General features: G+C 43.1%; 1 protein-coding gene across 4 annotated transcripts in view; it reads left to right on the forward strand.

Moving 5' to 3' along the window:
* Nucleotides 1-19,660, forward strand: part of nup214 (nucleoporin 214) — a 59,664-nt gene that overhangs the window by 18,516 nt on the left and 21,488 nt on the right. For 3 of the 4 annotated variants that reach the window (XM_088940651.1, XM_088940654.1, XM_088940653.1), the window contains 7 exons: nucleotides 4,153-4,228; nucleotides 4,559-4,643; nucleotides 6,099-6,201; nucleotides 6,954-7,030; nucleotides 7,543-9,222; nucleotides 16,620-16,687; nucleotides 18,294-18,480. In XM_088940651.1, the coding sequence (XP_088796777.1) occupies nucleotides 4,153-4,228; nucleotides 4,559-4,643; nucleotides 6,099-6,201; nucleotides 6,954-7,030; nucleotides 7,543-9,222; nucleotides 16,620-16,687; nucleotides 18,294-18,480 (2,276 nt within the window). The remainder of the gene's footprint in view (nucleotides 1-4,152; nucleotides 4,229-4,558; nucleotides 4,644-6,098; nucleotides 6,202-6,953; nucleotides 7,031-7,542; nucleotides 9,223-16,619; nucleotides 16,688-18,293; nucleotides 18,481-19,660) is intronic. The other variant, XM_088940652.1, reaches the window with a different exon arrangement.

Genomic DNA, 19,660 nt, shown 5'->3' on the forward strand with positions numbered 1-19,660 from the left:
AACAAGTTCAAGAAGCCCAATATTACTGGAATATTGCTAATTGCAATCTTGGTAAAATGTATTTTTTCCATTACATACAGTCAATATATATAAATCTATTCATTCTATATCTATGGCTTTTTTGCTTTAGCTTGCCCTAAAGTCTGCCACAGTAGAGCAGCCCAGTGTTTTGAGAGTTTAGTAAAACTATTTAATAAAAGATATATTAATTAATAATAAAGATCAAAAAGTGACGTTGTAGTTAACCACTGCAGCCTCACAGCTTCTGGGTCCTGGGTGTGATTACAGACCAAGGTCCTCTGAGAAGTTTTCCTCCCTCCTTCTAAAGATTTGCTCTCTTGGTTGATTAGGTTAATTAGTGTATCTTAATAGAATGCATGTGCATGTGTGTTTAAGTGCCCTGTGATGGATCAGCACCCTGAGGGTATAGTGCTGCCTTGTGTATCTGAGTGGGCAGGAATAAACTGTCTGATAATGGACGGATGGTTTTGACAACCTGTTAAAAAGTACAGTGTGTTCCCTTTTTATCAAAACATTGCTGTCTCTATTGAATAGAGCACCTCAAACGCAACTTAAATCTCGGGAAAGGGAAGCAATATTTGTCTAAATAAAACTTAAAACTGCTTGTGAATAATTTTGATTATTCAAAATAGATAGAGCTTCACTGTGGTTTAGTGGTGTGCAGATTTAGGATGCTATGTACTTTTTGAGGTTTACTTTGTTTGCCTGGTATAGTAGATATTTTACGTATTTCTTGGTCACGTATCATGGGGTTTCCTTACAGTTCTTTGCGAAGTAGGTGACCTGTAGAGAATAGAAATGAGATCCAGAGAATCTTCTTTTATTGCTTCACAGCATTAATTTAATGCACCTGCTTGGTTCAGTGATGAAACATTAATAGGGACCTCAATTATTTAAAAGAGGTAGGCTAACCTAAGATACTTCATATAGGGCATTAAGCACAAGAGCCGTTCTTGAAAGAAGAAAGGGTATCGGCTTCCACAGCATGGCTTGATAGTTTATTCCAGACTCCCGAAACCCTTTGTGTATAAAAACGTAACTTCTGTTCTCAGTTTTAAATTCACTGTACTGTACGTATTCTCTTTTGTTCTCTGGTTCAAGATTTACTTTTGATTGTGGAGTCTTTTGGAAAGGCATCATCAAGCTGTAATAACAAGGAAGTGTTCCCTTAAGAGGACTCCTGATCATCTGGATTGACTCCTCACAAAACCTGCTTCTTTTTTCCAGAATTCAAACTGGCCCATGTAGCCAATTAACTCCAAACCTTGCACTCATAGTGCTGGGTCATGCCAGTATGTTAATATGTAACTACAAATGGCCCACAGTACATTACAAAAATGACAGCTAACCTTTCTGACCTTTTTTTTAATTTAACACACGTACCAGTTGAACGTTTGGCAGATACTGTGTCTTGACTCGTGTTTTGCGCATGTGTGTGTGAACAGTAGCCCAAGCCATCTTAGTGTCAGTGCGAATGTTCACGCAGCCTTTCTGCAAAAGTCTTCTACAAAAGCCTTTTTTTGTGTGCTGGGGGTGGGGGTTGTGGATATTTTAAAGTCACTGCTAATTCAATACGTGGAAAAAAAAAAAGATAAGGGCTGTTTCTTTTCTGTTCTGTGGGGGAAGCTTCCTGTCTCAGCTGCACACACATCCTGCAGCGCCCTGCTGTTGACGTCGCCAGACTTCCCATGTTCTCTTCGCCCTGTAATCAGTCTTCGCAGGACCGCGGAACAGCCGGCTGAGCTGGCCGCCTTGTTCCTCCCGCGTTTCCGGCACTCCCCTGGCCTGCCTGCAGTTCGGTCTGACGCTTCATGGGCATGAAATCGCAGCGTTTGTTGTCCAGCTCCAGCCGTGTGACTTGTCTTCTTATTAAGTGTTATTAAGCTGCGCCTGCCCACCTCACCACCCCGTGTTCCAAGTAAATGAGTTCAAGTAAATGGTTCATATTGTACAGCTAATTTATTTAGTTTCTTGCACAGCTCATGGGTTCTCATCTAAAGTGCTCAAGCTTTGTCTCTCTCTGTATATTGCAAGGATTTGCTCCCAAGAATACTCATTAAAATGCAAATGGAATGTTTTAAGATGCATATCCATTAAGGCACTCGACTTGTTTGTATTTAAGGTGGTAAAAAGGAAGTTTTTCATATTAGGGCCCATCTGTTTCACCTTTGCATCCAAAAAAATGCATTTTTCATTATTGCTTTTGCCCATGAGCTGTACAGCCCTCATTATTGAACTGTGGGGTTTATGCACATATTACAATGAACTAAGGGAAACCGTGCTTGCCTGCACTGACGACTACTAGTAGGGCCGAGTAGCTGGTAATCTTCATTTCACCCACCTGCAGGGTAAATGTTAGGGGTGGAAAAGAATGTGTCAGTCTGCCTATAAATGCCCACCTTTCTCCACCATCTCCTCTGGTCTCTGCTTATTGATCAGAGCCATGAGGAGGAGAGCTGTGATGCTCTGCTCATACTGATGGGGTTTTTCAGATGTGCAAAGAGAGACTCAATTTGAAGAGCTGCTGTGAAAGAAAGCAATAATCTGTGCTTCCTAATAGAGAAAAGCCCACTGGTATAGACTCATTAAAGGTCTTAAGCTTAAAAGCACAGCATGCACAGCTTCACCCATCACCACATCAGAGAATCTTTTAAGAAGTCTTTTAAGAAAGTTGAGATATCATACTTACTATTGACAGCTAGAAATTTTTCCAGAAAGCACCAGTTCTGTCGCAAAGATGCTGTGATAAGAGTTGCTCCAAGATTATTGATAGAGGATCATGCCTTCACATTCATCGGTTCATCGGTTGTTTTTAACTGTGAATTTCTGCATCTGATGTAGAATTGATCACCTTTTCAGGTCACTACGTTTTGAATGGAGTCACATGAATGCTCACTGACATGCATGCATGTGATGCTTTTTAGGTTAAACCATTATATTTCCAATTCTCGGCAGTCAGATAACTTTTTGATTTTGTTTGTATTGTTATTAAAACCTTCTTTAGTTCTGATATTAACATGCTCGTCCACCATGTTCTCTGAGCGCTTGAAAATTGTATTAATGCAGGATGGCCCCCAGGCAGTTTTTAAATTGACTGTTCTGACAATAACCAGAAATCCCTAAATCTTTTTATTTGTCAACTGGTGGTGTTGAGAGTGCAGACCATACCACACCAGAATAGTTCATTAGCTCAATTCCATTTATGCACAACATACCTGCATTTGCTTCTGATGAATGCCTTTATATAGCTGAACGTTCAGAGTATTACACTGCCGTGATATTGAACGCCCAATGGGTTGATGCAGCAAAAATATCTTGCTGAACTTGCTTGCTCTTAATTAATCATTCACAACAGCTGTAGAAGTGTTCAGGCCTATATAATGTGGTGCGTGCAGTCTCCACTGCATTTCTATCAGTCCTCTGCAAAGTTCACATTCTCTGTAAAATGAGCAGTCTCTGGAGAGGAGAGAAAGTGATTAGGTGTTGTTCGTTCTGCCAAGACTTCTCTCCACAAATTTCTTTTATATTTCAGCTTCTGGTTCCAAATAGATGAACTCTCTTTTGTGGTTATGCTGGAACAGCTCTACTCATTCCCGCTCTGGGATGTTGTTGTGTGTTGAATAGCTATGTACAGCAGGGTAACCCCTCTCCCATTTCTTATTTTAGGATCAGACTTGTTTGTCAGTTTAAGAACCTTTCCTGTGTAACTCAGGCTGCTTTCCATTTTTTTAGCTCAAGAAAACCCCCTTTTCATCGTCAGATGAGCTCATGTTGCTGCAGTCAGGCAGCGACTCCAGTTCCACTTCATGCCATTCCAGGATCTTGATTATTTGATTGATCTCAACAATGATTCATTCTATAAGCTAATAAACCACAGGTTAGATCAAAGTTCTGGAATGGAACTGGAAGTGTCCAGGGATGCAGGTCTCTGTTGCATGATAGTATTCTACCCCTTTATGTTAGTATTTGCTACTATTATGTGCACGCAGTTTTAATATTATAATGCGTGGCTACAAGCAATAAGAGAGCTGTGCACATTTATTTGGTTTTAGCTCGCATTTAATAGCATAGATAGTGGTAACAGAAATCTTGCTGTGCCAACTTTGGCCTCCTCTGTATTCTCTCCATCAGCTCATCTGTTCCAGCTCCAGCTGCTCAGGTTGTCCAGCAGGTATTGGCAACGGTGGCAACAAACCAGGCAAAACGGGTAAATGTTCTGTTTTTACGCTGCTGCTTATTGGCTACATAAAAATCCACAACTGTGACTGCTGGCAGAACTCTCAGGCACTAGATACAGGATGCAAATTTATTCCAACAGGCATCTAGCTTATTAGATCTTGGAAACGTACACCACATGAGCCAGTAACTAATACTATCATTGAAATACTCGTGTAAAAGCTTCAGGATGTGTTATTAAGGTAGGTTGTCAGTGAATTCGTTTCTGGCTTGTCGTGTATCATTACTGAATGTGGAATTGCAGCAGTTTTTTAATTTTGAGTTTTTCCTAGTATTTTTGATTTATTCTCGTTTTATTTAGACTCAGAATTCATCCCAAAATACACTGAAGGCTGCAGGCCCAACAACTGGCAGTTTAACCTCGCTACAGTCTGGCTTTGTTTTTGGTAAGTGTCCATCCTGTTTCACTGTCCATCTTTTCACTGATGCTGTATGGACAAAGACAAATACCGACTTGAGCCCTTTTTCCTAAACTGCTTCTTTGTATTATATTTTTAAAACTAAATGTAGAAACAACTGCCTAGTGCAGTCCACTCTAAATATCCATAACCAAAAACATTTTATTATGTTCATGCATAGTCTTGCCCACACAAGATACTACAAAACAGTCAAGGTGTTCTGAACAAATCATATTATCATCAACAGGTTATTATCGAGTAACCTGTTCATTTTTGTTTTGTACTTCAGCTTTATATTCTGCAGTCTAAGTCTGCTTTGTCTTCTCTGTCTTCTCAGATGCACAGCTACTGCTTTTACTCAAGCAAGAATTACACAATAAGATTGACTTTCATGTCTGTTTTTATGGTTTGGAGATGGTTCTTTTTACTTCACATAAAGATATGCACTTTATCGATTGATCTTACCACATGTACTCTGCATAGCCCCCGTACCACAATTGCAATGTAACTGTAGTTCTCTAAAATTTAAAAAAGGTTTGCCATTGATGCAATTATATTCTTTGAGCAATTAAAAATACAGCAAATAAGTGCTGGAATAAATAGCATTTTTTGCAATTTTAGTACCACTCAGTATACAGTATATAACATTGAAATATCTGATAACTAATAAAACATATAAAACGTCTGTTCTTATTGATATGCTTTTATTTCCACCAAAACGCATGTAGCAAAATATCACTTGTTTTTTTACAGGCAATTGCAGCATCCAACATTTAATAATCTATTTTATGCTAATAAAAATAGCCACTACAAAGAACTAGGTAGCTTACAGAAGACTTACAAATACGTGGTTCAGAATTTGCTTCAGTACTACCATCGAAGGTCACTATCACGTCTGTCCTAAAAGTGTGAGTTTGGACTGGGAAATACTTATGCATTCGTTCTCACATAACTGGGCATTTTCTTGGATGTTGGAGAATCAGTGGTTAATGCTAATTTGCAGTTTGAGACTAACAGAAGAGCAGTGGCAGCTTTCAATTAATAACCTGAATTTAAATACGTAAGTTCAAATGCAAATGCCTCAATACCAAAAACATGTTGATATATTAAAATAACCATAGGGGTTCCAGTAACTTAATTATCCCAGCTCTGCGAAGTAGCATTAAATTTCACGCTTAGCAGCTCACTTCATTAAAACAGACTTGAGATCTGTTCCATCCGAAGTTGTTAAAAACTGAGAAGACGTTAAATGCAGTTCCAAGTACCCACTTCCTAATGATGAAATTTAACTGTGGTGAAGAAAAGAAGTCTTTCACAATTGTAAATTGTTTTAAAACAGAGGCGGACAGTGGAATGGTATTTGACCTGTTGAAGGACAGCCGGACACTGAGCGATCTGTTATTTATTTTTTTTCTTGCCGTTTTTTTCTTTTTTTTTTGTTAGGTGGGTCTGTAAAAAATGAAACCCCAGCGGCCCTCCCTGCTTCCAGTTCTGTCCCCATCCTCGGAGAGCAAACCAGTAAAACATTCTCCTTCTCTTCCGCTGTGTAAGTGCTTGATGGACTGGTAACCCTCCTTCATGCAAACTCTCTGGTACTTTTCAGTAGGAGATTCAAGAACTGGGACGTAGTCCAGTTGTAATGAAGTAGACATTGTTCTGTGTGTATAGATGATAATAGGTGCATTTACAAAGCACAGTTGACCCCAAATAAGCCCAGGTTACTTTACTTTTAGGATATATATAGGAGGGGGCTCATTCCGTCTTCCACTTTGGTGCAGCACTAGAGCACCTGACAGCCATTACACTCGTGCAGCCCCACCATGCAGCATGTTGGGTAGAGAAGTTAGAAATGGCTTCGCTGGTTGAATTAAACATGGATTTAGCCAGGTTACTGGGGTTAACACTTTACCCTTACAAACAGTGCCAGCTTCTTATCTGAAAGCGAGGGCTTCCCACACCAGTTTTCTCAAATGGGACGTTGGTCCGGAAGTCCTGGCGCAGAGGAGAGACCGCCGCCTGCTGGTCCGCCATGGCCACTCACAGCACAGGTTTTGCTTGGAGGTCTCCCTTCGCAGTGTAGACTGGACCCAGCCTGGCTCAGCTTCTGAGATCAGGCTGTGTCCTGTATGTCTGGGATATTTCTGGAAGTCTTGGTCTGTTCTAAAGGCTATTTGCTTTCATATTTATTTGTACAGTAAATGTGAAGCTCAAAGAAGAGTTTGTGGAAACAACCAATGGCAAGTACTGAGACAGGAATAGCTGCTTAGAGCTTGTCCCTGTGTTTGGTATGTTTGATAGGTCTGGTGGCGGATTTGGGTTCTCTTCTCTCAACGCTTCTTCAGCTGCTACAACTCAAGGAAGTGGGAACTCTCAAGGTATCGCTGCATAGTTGCCTCTGTTCGCTTAGACTAGGCCTTTACACAAGATTGTGTCTTTCCCAGCTAGGAAGACTTGAAAAATAAAGTATTGTTGTGATGCATTGCAGATTCACTGATGAGTCACTAAGTGGTTGGATTCATTTTACTGTTTGTGTTGTTTAATGTGTTTTGATGTAATGAAGAAGAGAGAGGCCAAATGAGCATTTAGGGGACTTAAGTTATAGTCAGTGGAGAATAAATACAGTAAAATGCAAGTAACTGTTGAAAGACCGTGGGAACAGGTTCCTAGATTTCATGTTTGTCAACTTGTATTGTCAGTTCCCCATTTATTTTCTGTTATTTCCTGAAAGTATCCAAATGTTTGTACTAGTTACTGCAGTAAAGGTAATAAAAAAAGGAATCTGAAATAAAAATGATCAAGCATGAGAAGATTAAATTAAGATAATCCTGTATGACTAATTCATTGTGTTGGCAGGTCACAGGGACGATTTTGTGTTGGTTTCTTGCAGGAAAGGATGCGAGCCAGCTGAGTAAGTTTTCCTTTGGTACCGGCACAGCGAAGATGGTGTTTGGGTCCGGAGGAGAGGGCGCCTTCTCTTTCGCCCCCAAACCCACCCCTTCGGCCGCAGCCAGATCCACCCCCACCGCCGGCGTCGGCGGAGAGCCAGCGCTCGGCAGCAGGCCGGCCCCGCCCACAGCTGGCAGCAAGCCAGAGGCCCAGCCCTCCAAATCGGGGAATGGGCTTTTCCAGCCCACGGTGGCCGGGGAGACGCTCGGGAGCTTCTCGGGCCTGCGCGTCGGCCAGGGAGACGAAGAAACGAAAGAAGCACCAAAGGGCGGCAGTGCAGGGTTCAGCTTTGCCCAGGTGGAAACGGAGCCACCTGCGGGCAACGTGGCCGACTTCAGTTTCGGAAGCACGTTCCAGATGGGGAAACCTGCAGATTCTGCCTCCAAGGAAGCCGTTTCCTCCGCTGCTGCCGATACTCCTGAGACCGTGGGTGCCGTGTTTGGGAATGTCCAGGCCGCCAGCCTCATACCTTCATCTGGAGTGTTCAAGCCAGCGGAACCGGCAGGCCCTGGTCCTGCCAAACCAGCTCTCTCGTTTAGCCAGCCGAGCGGCACCTCTGCAGTGCCCCCCGCTGCTGTCACTTCCTTCAGTAGCCTCCTCGCCTCCTCCCCAGCGGCCCCAGCTCACGGCAGCAGTGGGGAAGCAGCCAGGCCCTCTGCAGCAGGAACAGAGCCTCCTGCGGCGGCAGAGCCCGTGAAGCCCGTCGCACCGCCGAGCGCGGACCGTGAGGGCTTAGTCTCCCTGCCTGCGAAACCCGGTCCTGTGGACGGTGGCGTCCCATCACCGGCCCCGGCTCTGCCTGCTGATGAGACCAGGGTCGTGAAAGCCCCTGAAAAGCTGCCTGCTGCTCTCTCTGCTGCTCCTCCAGCAGCACCAGCAGCTTCTCCCATTCCGGTTTCCACAGCGTCTGGTGCCCCTCCGTCAGAGGGAGCCCCAGCCTCCAGTGCCAGTCCTGCCGCTCAGAGCTCTCCTTTGCCGGCGCCTCTGCCACAGCAGCCTTCTCTTTTTGGGCAGCCCTCCAGCTCCGACAGGCCGGGCTCCATCTTCACCCAGACTCCGGTCAGCACCCAGAGCACCACCTTGGGGGTGTCTAGTTTGTCCCAAGCCGTAGCCACAGTCGCCTCTCCCACTGCCCCAACCCCAGCCTCGACGCCGGCCGCCACAGCAGCGACCGCTTCCATTTTCGGACAGCCTCCCACGGCCACCACCTCGGCGCCACCGGCCACCTCTGGGTTTGGCTCCTCGGGTTTTGATACCGGGTTTGGGAAGCCCGTGTTCGGGCAGTCGACGGGCTTTGGGCAGCCAGCCAGCGGCTCGGCCAGCACCTTCAGCTTCGGACAGGCCGCCTTCGGGTCGAGCCCCGCCTTTGGGCAGCCGGCCGCGTCTGCACCAGCGTCCAGCAGTGGTGGGATCTTTGGTTCGGCCAGCACCAGTAGCGCCAACAGCTTCTCCTTTGGGCAGCTGGCCGTGAGCAGTGCCAGCAGCACTGGGGGCAGCCTTTTCGGCCAGAGCGGCGCTCCGGCCTTTGGGCAGAGCTCGACATTCGGCCAGTCCTCCGCCGTGTTTGGAAGCAACACCACAACAACCTCTTCCACTGGCTTCAGCTTCGGGCAGTCTTCAGGTAAGGCCCCAGGATGCGCTAGTGAAGAGACCGAGCCACCCGGCCCGTCAGAGTTCATTTTAAAGCAATAAAAATCTATATGAAGTAGTTCAGGTGGGCAGCTGCGTCAGCGTGCGTAGGCTGCAAAAGAACAAGTTGAAAAGAGAAGAAAAGAAGAAACGTTTCGGCTGTGGAGCTTTCTTCGAGCGTAAGCATGCTTAAACCGAAGAAGGCTCCATGACCGAAACGTTGTTGCGTTTTCTTTCTTCTCTTTTCAGCATGGAATAAACCCATTACCTGTTCCTAAAAATATATATTACGTTTATAAAGGTTAGATGCTGTTAGCATCTACAGGGTGTCTAACTTTAATGGTGTATAGCTCATGAACAGGGTGTCATCATTCCTAATAGTAACAAAGTAGTCACAGGAGTTATAAAACTTGTGATTTTTCAAATTCATTCTGTACAAAATGACCTTTGTGTTTTTGTGTTCTACTGATTGAACTAATCAGATCAGAGCCTGTTCAGATCAAACTTGTTTAAAACCTCAATCCATTCTCTCCTTAGAGGTGTTCTGTTGATTATGATACGATTATGGGGCAAGAATGTACTGCTGTGAGAAACTGTAGAACATTCAAAAGAATCCAAACTCTTGATATTTTTCTTGTGTTTTTTTAAATAGTGTCAGCAGCCACCTTGATCTGAGTGTAAAAGCACTTGGTTAGTGATCATGGCTATCCTGTCCTGCCCTTACTTACCTAGTCCATGTTTATTATGTTTTCCTGAAAGTGAATATTTAATATTCTGATGCACAATATAAATATAACAGTCAGGTCTAATGGATTCAATCCAAATACAGAGTAAAGTACAAGCTGGCCACAGCAAGAGTTCAACCTTGTTTTCTTCAAGTCATGTTGTTGTAATCCTGCTGTTGTGTGGTCTTGAATTTCCTGCTGGAAAATCGATTCTTGTTGCTTGGCTTGGTGAAACGTTATTTGATCAAAGACTTTGTCAGTGTGTCAGTGGGCAATAAGGCTGGCCTTATTTTATAATAGAACACTTCACTCCCATCACTGCCACTATCTGTAAAGTTCTCTTGTCCACAGGATTTGGCAGTTTTCTCTCTCAGCTGTCAATATGGTCCCCTTGGGTGGCCTGCAAGCGTACAGATCGTTTTCATGCAGACAAAGAGCTGCACTTATTCAGATGATGGTTGGGTGGCTCCATCCTTGAGCTTTTGGATCTACAGCCCCACCCATTCTGTAAATGTAGGTTGATGAGATGGGTGTGAGGAATCTGGGTTGGTGTAATTCTTCCTCTGCCACCCAGTCTGATCTGTCACTCACAGTCCGTCCCTCACCGAGCTGGTTTCCTGGTATTGACTGATGAAACAGCCCATTACATTCCCTGGGCATCTTCTCTAATGGTGCCATCAATTGTGCTGGTATTGATCTTCAGTACTCAGGCAGGGCATGGTCATACGTTTTGATGTTCTGGTGTTAATTAAGCTCCTGTTTACACAGATTCTTGTAAACTTGTGAATAAGTGGTGGTTATAAACAAGGTAATGTTTCCAGAAGCGAGGCTGTGGTGTGCGTGCTGGCCTGTTCCCCGGCTGAATTTCCCTGGCCTGCCTGTATACCTCAGGGTTACGCCAGGAAGAGAAAGAGCAGGATCTCTGGTTCTGGTGCTGTGGTCACTCGTTAACATGTTGCTCTCATAATTTTGAAACACTCACAAAATCTCAGGTGCTAAAAGTGCCACAGTGGATACATTTCAAAGCACTTGTCACTTGTTGATTCTTCTGGAGAGTTCTCCTTGATCAAATATCATCTCCACAACATAGGTTTGTGCTGCGCGGTCAATATGAAATGCATGTTAATGCGTTGGCAATTTTGGAAGGTACCTTTTAACTATTTATTCCGTGGTGGGAGGTACAGACATGCTTGTATTTTGAAAATAACACACAAGCTTTGAGAACTGGAGAGGCTGTTTTACGTTTTGAAGAGCAAGCATCAAACAGCTGAATTAAATATATATTTGGTGCATAACCAAATATATATTTAATATATATATTTAAATATATATATCTTCTTCACATCAACCTAAATTTGGATTTTTGTGGTTCCTCAGACCTTGCATACAAATCAGTCCCACTGTACTTGTATTAAGAATCTTCTCACAACGAAGTAGGATTCCTCTGCCAGCCGCGGGATACGAACCGGCAACCTTCCAGCCACAGGCGCAGATCCTGAGCGACAGAGCCAGCAAACCTGAACTTGGTTAAAAGCCAGAAAACTGTCTAGTAGATCCAGTTAATTTAATGAGACAATTTAAATTAACCTAGCGCTTAACTCTGACTGGAAATCAGAAGCACCTTGGGAAGCGAGTTTAATAGTCCAACCTTGGGCACAGCAGTATGAGCAAATCTGATATGAAGTGTGTGCAGTTTCTAATGGGCTTTAGAGAGCAATTCCTTTTGATCAGCAGTTATCACTTTACTCCAGTCAATCAAGGCAGTCCTCAGACTTTCCCCTCTGTATTTCCTGTCTTACCCCTTTACCCGTGGAAACGTCTGAAGAGGATTTGTAACCTTCCAGCTTCGCTTGGCTGCCTTTTGTGCAGCGGTCGGGATCCTGCATCTCCGGGCTGTGTTTCCAGCGGGGAATGCAGGGAATCTGTGGGAATGGCACTCAAAGAGCGTCCTCAGGCAGCTCCCCCTGAGCCCTGCGCCTCACGTCTGCCCCTCCCGCAGGGTTCGACTGGACAGCTGCACAGCGCTCTCGGCTTTCCATCGGGGGTCTTCAGCCCTCGGGAGGGGCCCGCCTGTTTGCTCTCAGCCTTCGCTGCAGGAGCCCCGGCTCGGGTAGGGCGCGAATAAGCACCCGGGGGTTCACTGGCTGCGCCCCACTCCAGTGACCCGCACACTACAAGATGCCACATGGGATGCCCTGAGCCAGACACAACAACATTCTCCCATTATTCCAGCTCCTCTCGGGAATGCAGGGATATGCTTTCCCTGTTTCAGTTCTCAGTTTAGCGCTGCTGACCTGCCTCCTTCTGTATGGTCTATGTACCTACGCTGTTGCTCCCAAAGAATTCCTGCTTACAAATCGAAGGCAAAAAAAAGAGAGCGAGTGCTCAGGCAAATCTTGGGTATATACCTGGATGAAGTCTAACTTACACTGAGGTACAAATCCTTAGTAAAGGCTGCTGGTTGTATATGGAGGGCAGCATGCAGCTTTGCTTACCTCCAGCTTGAGCAATGAAGATGGATAGGACTAACTTCCTTCTTCCTCTCTCAGTTACCACCGTTATGATTAATGGCATTTCTAATGACGATGTTCACTCTGGTTTATACAAGATCCAATGGCTGCATTTATTAGCAGTTAGTAACAAATCCAGAGGTTTGCCATGTCTCACTAAACCAGATGAATATCTGGCGCAAGAATTTCATCTGCACAATTATTTTGGTTGGTGTGCCTGGCCTAAAATATACAAAAAATAAATAGCTCTTACAGCATTAGCTGACCAGTTCCTTGGACCCAAGAAATGGGTATATGTACAGCAGCTGGGACAATGGGAAACGCATTCTTGTAGACTCGCCAGAGGCTGCCACATGAGAGTGTGCTATGGTTCCCTGCCCCATTCTTTTTGGCAGGCGCCACATGTCCTGTGCCATGCAGAGTGCAGTGTCATTGGCTATTAGGAATATCAGTCCCATGGTGCTGTTTGTTGTTTTGCTTAATTTCATTGTGCTGTGGTGCCGTTTTCATGGTACAGCTGTTTGAATTGGACAGTTAATTTTTATATGCACCCTGTACACAATAAAACCATCACTGTAAAATGTTTGAAAGTAAGAATTGGTACAGTGCCAAAGCACATTTGTTATGCGTTTTCACCGCTGAGAAATGTGTAGATGTGTGACTTGTACGTGATGCCCCCTTTAGATCAGTGCAAGGCCTGGTGGTCTCATAAGGTTTTGTGTAACAAACCTAGCCCTAACCTCAGTCTTGCGCTCATGGGTGTGGGAAAATAAACACATAACTCATACTGTCCAAAGGACAAGCATTTTCACTCATATCACTCAGCCCTATCCAGGAAAACAAAAATAGCTTAATTAAGTTAGAAACCCTAAAATTGTTTGCCCATTACCTACATAATGCCCTGATAGACTGATACCTTATTGATCCCGTGAGGGACATTGCGGAACCATGAATAGAAGGTGGTGTGGTTCTGTAATTTGTGCTCTGGTTAAGAAGCAGTTTATCAACAGCGAGCTTCCGTAAATTAAACATGAATTCAGATTGTGAGCCACGTGATAATGTCTGCAACAGTCATGCTTTGATACTGTAGTTTTATATATTACGGTATAATATTCACGTAAGTATACCTGTATATTTCACGTAAGAGTATACCTGCTGCAAATTTTAAACTTGCTGCTAGCCTACAGCCAAGCTGCATTAACTAAATGTATGTACGGCTAGGTCTTCAGAGGTTCCATGAATATTAAAACCTAATATTTCCCATACATAATCAAGTGACATTGAAATATATTTTTTTTAGGTTTGCTTGTGATTTCCTCGTGGTCCTGATCCTGAGCACTTTATCTATTTAAGAGCTTACCAACTTGCAGAATACACGTCTACACTGCAGTTCTCATCTGGTCTCATCTTAAAGCTGCTGTATTCATGCATTTGATAATGTAGAAATGTATTAGCAGCCTTATGAATGTAAGAGAAGAGGCGTAAGAGGGCTTTTATCTGTGTTTATACGTCAGTAGCCTTTTATGTTGTATTTGGCCTTTGAAGATTCAAATCATTTGATCGAAAGCGTGGTGTTGATAGTCTAGTCACTTTTTCTGAAAAGGTAAGGCATAAAAGTCAGTGAGAAATGATGTGTATGCATTTAAATCTCCAGAGTCATTGGCTTTTTTCCAGAAGAGAGAGTTGACGCAATTTTCAGCAATAGCAAAACAAAAATTAAACGTAAATTGGACCAAAACCTTTGCACATTCTGTAAACATTTCATGCTTGGAAGAAGCAGTTGATTGTAGACAGAAGTTACATTGAGCATGGCTTGTTTTGTGGACTGTAATCTGTGTCTTCTAAAAGCGTCGGATTGAATAAGTGAGATTTGCAAAGGCAAGACAATAGAAGCAGGTTCACCCAAAGCATTTTTACTTACGATTAGTGAGAAACTTCAGAAGACTTCAGTTTGTAAAGTTTAAAAAAAAGAATTATGATCACATGCAGAAAGTGACTTAATCTTACTCTCATTTGTAAAGGGATATTTTAAATTAAATATGATTTTATACGATACAGATGTACAGTTGAACAAATCTGCTTGTAACCCCTTTCAATACCTTTTTTATGCGATCAATTCTGAGTAAAGATTGTGCTATAGGTGTGTACCTTTTTTCTATAATTAACTGATAGTGGAAAGTATGCATTTATCTTTCAATTTCTATACTAATATGGGTCAACGTTTACGTGTACGCTATACAGCTGGAATATAGTGTAGGATTGATTGTGCTCTGTTCTTGTACTGCACCTGTCAGGCTTTTTGATCACACTCTAATATCATGGTCTGGTTAGCAGTACAAATTAACAGGACATAGCAGAACAGTAATTGTTTGAATAGAAATGGCCTGCAGTCAAAAAGCAATGTGATCTTGATGTGACTGTTTTGGCCATTTGTGTATATTTCATGCATCAAATTACGACTGGATAACTGGAGAAAATGGGGTTTGGTTTTAAAATCAATGGGATTTTGTTCTGCTCAGATGTGTAGATCTTTCTACAAGTGATTTGTACTTTAGCTGAGGGAATTTTAGTACCACCCAGCATAATGAAGCAGGAACTAGCTCAACCATAAAATGACTCCACTATTTTGTTTTCCCTGCAGTATTTAATGAGACAATCCTGTGATTTTAACATGACCTCAGATGGTAAGGCTTGAGCCCTGACCTCTGTTGATGTTGTTTCCTCCCCAGCAGAAATAGCAAGTGTCAGAATTCAGAATGTGTAATGGTTACAGGCTCTGTAACAAATCTTTTTGTGGTATTGTTCAGTTTTATGTTGCCTAAATTGCCACCCATAGCAATGGTGATAACACTTTAGATAAGGCTTTGCAAATCTCATTTTTATAAATCCTTTTTAGGTTGCAATTTATGAAAAGATTATTCATAGAGAGTCACTGACCTGGTAACTGCGAATCATTAATTAACAACAGTAGCTAGATCACTATCACGTATAACTCCTTAGTTATTTTATTTTAAAGTGTCATTAGTAACTAAAGGGTTACTGCCGTGGTTGTGCTCAGCAGAAGAGCTCTATACAGTAGCTCTCCTATTATGCTGTCTGGGTTGAGTATTCCTATAAGAGTCCGGGTCCAGCTAGTCACCTGGTAAGTGTCTTTTATTATCCCCAAGGGGCAATTTGTTTTACAGCAGTGGACAATCTAAAGAAAACACCCAAAGGAACACGAGTACACATGAACAGGGCAAGAGAATCAACTGTTGAGCAGGGTTATGGCCACAGGTATAAATGAGAGCTTGAAACTGTTTGTAAATTGGGAAATCTATATCTGCGTTCTGAGATAAAGTTCTGGGAGTAATTGTAATTAAACACAGGGTCGTCTAGAATGGAGCATGCTTTATGCAAGATATAATTTGACAGTTCTTCCCTGTTTGTTCTTATTCACATCTAGCAGATCAGGGCAAAACTTAAAGCAGATTCAATAAAAGAACGACAAGATCAACAATGAATTATCAACCTTATAATGCTTAAGCTTTCTTCAGAAAAATAGATGTTGTTGCCCCTTTTGAAAAGAGAATCAACGCCTGTGTCAAAATTTAACTTCAGATTTAACTTCCAGTCTGGAACAGTCCCTAAATACTTATATTTACCAACCATCTCCACTGATTGTTCTCTGACGCAGATGTGACAGGAGGTCCTGAAATCAATTAAGTAAGTGGAAAACTGATCAGGTTTGTATATTCAACAAATGTCAGCCAGGTTTTTTTGTGCATTGGTATTTCTGTGAGGGGCGTGTTGTGATCTTGTAGAGATGGTATATTTTCGGACGGCAGAAGGGGACAGATAGGGGCACTTGCGGTTTAAATATAAAAGTGACCTTCCGCCACGTGTTGCTCTCCTAGTCCCACAGCGCAGCTTGTGTGTGACCCCTGAGGACTCGTGTTAAACATGCCATTCCAGCACGCTGATCCAGGGAACATAGAAATGGAGGCCCAGGGTGGTTGACTTGATTGCAGACTGAATCTTAAAAGGAGTCTTGAAATTCCATTTACAGCTTTCTGAGGGAAGGGACCGATCTCAGGGGCACGTTACACTGCGTGACTTGGTTTAAGAAGAAATTCAGCTCCAACTGTTTTTGTCATTTTGTTTCTTCCTCCTAGGTTTTGGCAACGCGCCCACTACTTCCGTGTTTGGGCAGCCGCCCAGTGGCAGTAGCGTCTTTGGCCAGGTAGGATGTTTGTACTGCAGCAGCATTAGCTCTCCTTAACCTGATCCTGTCAGACCTTGGAAGCTACGCACGGCTGAGCTTGGTAGTGGGATGGGAGGGAGTGGGATCGCAGCACAGCCACTTAGCTGCTGTAAGTAGCACTGGTTGACCAATAGGTGGCGCTCTTCCCTCTGGAGCACAATTCCCAAAAATCAATCCGGCAGTGACAGTGGGCCAGTATCCTGACAATTTCATCATTCGAATCCTTAGCTGTTCTCCAAGAGTAGGGGATTTTAATGCCATTGTCCTGCCTCAATTCCACCGTGGGCCTAGAAAAAATCTGGCCTGCGAAGCAATTCCTTGCAGTGCGTCCCTTTCGATATCTGAGGTGGTGGATCAGAAGCCTGTACGAAAACAAGCCGATCTTTTCGCTGTTAAACAAAATATAAAGTTAACTGTAGGTGAAAATTACATATTTGTCAAGCTTTGAAAAAACAGTCCTCTTTGAAAAAACACAGTGCTTTTTAACAGCCACATGAGAGGCAAAAATACCTGTAGAAACTGATGTCCACAGCTAGCCTGTAGTAGCGCACAGTACATCACCAAGATCTTCTCTCCGATATCAGTAGCCTGGAGAAATTTGACTAGAGCACTTCTCTTCTGATATCTAACCACAGTGTAAACTCGCTTCACACAGCCAAATAACTGTGAGAGGAAGTTATTTCCGGTCTCACAACACAAATAAATTTGCTGGAAATGATATAGTAGCTGTAAGAGCCACTGCTGCCAGAGTTGTCTAAACAACAGATTCTAATCTGTACTGCTTGGATCAGATACCAGGAAAGCATCTTTCTCTGGCTCTGCCTGGGTTTGTGTGTAGTCTTTTATCAGCGCTGTGCAGTTACCAAATTAAAAAGTAGTTTCAAGGGAGCAGATAGATCTTGCTATTCGTGGTAGTTTGATGCGTCTCAGATTTATCGAGCCATGGGCTCTAGTGGGAAATGTTAATGAAGCAAAAATGTTGGGGTGTTTTTTGCACAGCTATTAACAATTTAACGTACCAGTCTGAAATCACTTAAGATTGAAACTTAAACTTGAAACAGGTCAGACTTCAAAGCAGTGAGAATTTCATGTTTCCCTGGTTTTCTCAGGGATAAGGGTATGAGTGACTGGGGGTCACTTTGGGGCGGTGATTTTTTGACAACGTGCGTCACTAAGATTACCTAACTGAATTTTTTCATATAACTGTTCATGGACTGTTCATGCACAACTGGCTAGACCAGGGAATTTCCTGCCATGGTCCTGAAGAGCTCCAGTCCAGCAGGTTTTATTGGTCAGTGTTTAAGTGCAGATTTATAGAGACTTGACACAAACTCATTGTGCTCAATTAAGCAGGTGATTTCGTTAAATTAAGTAACTTAGAGATTGCATCCCTCAAGAACTAGTTGTAATTGAGCAGAATTGCTTAATTGACCCGCGATTCACTGGTGTTCCCAGTGTTAAGAAGATTTATAAAACAGGGTATTGGATTGGGGCTCTTAAGAACCAGCGTTGTCGACCCTGGGGTTAAGTAGCTATACCCAGCGCTTGGGTGAAAACACTCATCTCTGTTTATCTGTGTTCCCAGCAGCAGTCTTCCACTGGAGGGGGGCTGTTTGGATCAGGAAATAACAGCAGCTCTGTGGCCGGGGGAGGGGCAGGTGGGGGGGGCGGCTTTTTCAGCGGCCTGGGGGGCAAACCCAGCGAGGACGCCGCCAATAAAAACCCGTTCGGGTCGACTTCCTCCGGAGCCTTCGGACAGGCCAGTCAAGCAGGTGAGTCGGCTGGAGCAGAAGGGCATTATAGGTAGAGCATTAAGCTGTGCATCCCCTTGAAAATTACCAGACAAACCTGACAAAATGAAGAAGAAACAAATGTTAAGAGCTTACTGCCTCTATGTAAGGGGCAGAGTTATTTGCAATATGCTTAAGATGGTGTTCGCTGTTTTACTTGGGGTGATTTTTATTTACGTCTGTTGATGGGACGTTGTTTTCATTTCAAATCAGTTAAGGCCTTAAGAAACAAAACTGTCCTGTAACCAAAAAGGGTGTGTCTGCATTTTCTGTTACTCATGTTTCCAGTGTAAGTTTTTCTACTTACTAGAGTAGGGAGTGCATTTGCAAATAAAACGAGTTCAGAAACTGCTGCAGTCCTCCTAGGAATTATTAGCAGAGGTATGGTCATTTCAACTTATCTTTCTCATTGTCACATACTCTCTTGAGCAAGTTTGGTTCAGGTTTTTCCCAAACTAACTTGTTCAGAGGATGATAAATATGCTGTATCTTGTCAGTAGTGCTTCAGTGGTCCAGTTTTAAAGTTTTATAGTTAGGTCAGTGTTTATTCCCCCCAAAAATTCTGCCGTTCTATGTGTTTTATCATGCCTCTGGAATAATCTTTAAACGCGTTTTGTTTCAGGTTAATGATGTCATGAAATTGTGGTTTACGAATCAAAAGGACTGTATTTATTGCGCTCAATATTGTTCCCTAAGGAACTGCTGAATGGATGCATTAAATCTGGCATTGAACAGGTTTGAGTTTGCTGTCAATATTTTCAGCATGCATCTGATTACCCTCCTACCTCTTAGTCATGCTTTCTTTCTGCAGTAAAAATACCACTGCAGCACAGATACTGAGGTTAAAGCCAGGCTGAATTTAGTTCAAATAACACATTTTCTGGATAGGTTTGTGTTAGCAGGATATGGTTTGGTGGCTAAAAAGACATGTGAAGAGAGTCTCAATGACATCCTGGAGACGCATTTATAAAGCACGACAATTGAAAGGCCCACTTGTGGGCAGACTGGGTCAGGGATGTCAGCATTAGTGTGATTTACTTATGTATTTTACTCTTTATTTCTCCTTTTTCTGAGTTTTCTGTTTCACTCCTGTTATTATTATAAGGGCATTCTGTCCACTTTGGTAGGTCTGAAAGGGAAACTGTGATCGCTGGTAATATTC

Source organism: Atractosteus spatula, chromosome 23 (genome assembly GCF_055471065.1).
Source record: "Atractosteus spatula isolate fAtrSpa1 chromosome 23, fAtrSpa1.hap1, whole genome shotgun sequence".
Taxonomy (NCBI): Eukaryota; Metazoa; Chordata; class Actinopteri; order Semionotiformes; family Lepisosteidae; genus Atractosteus; species Atractosteus spatula.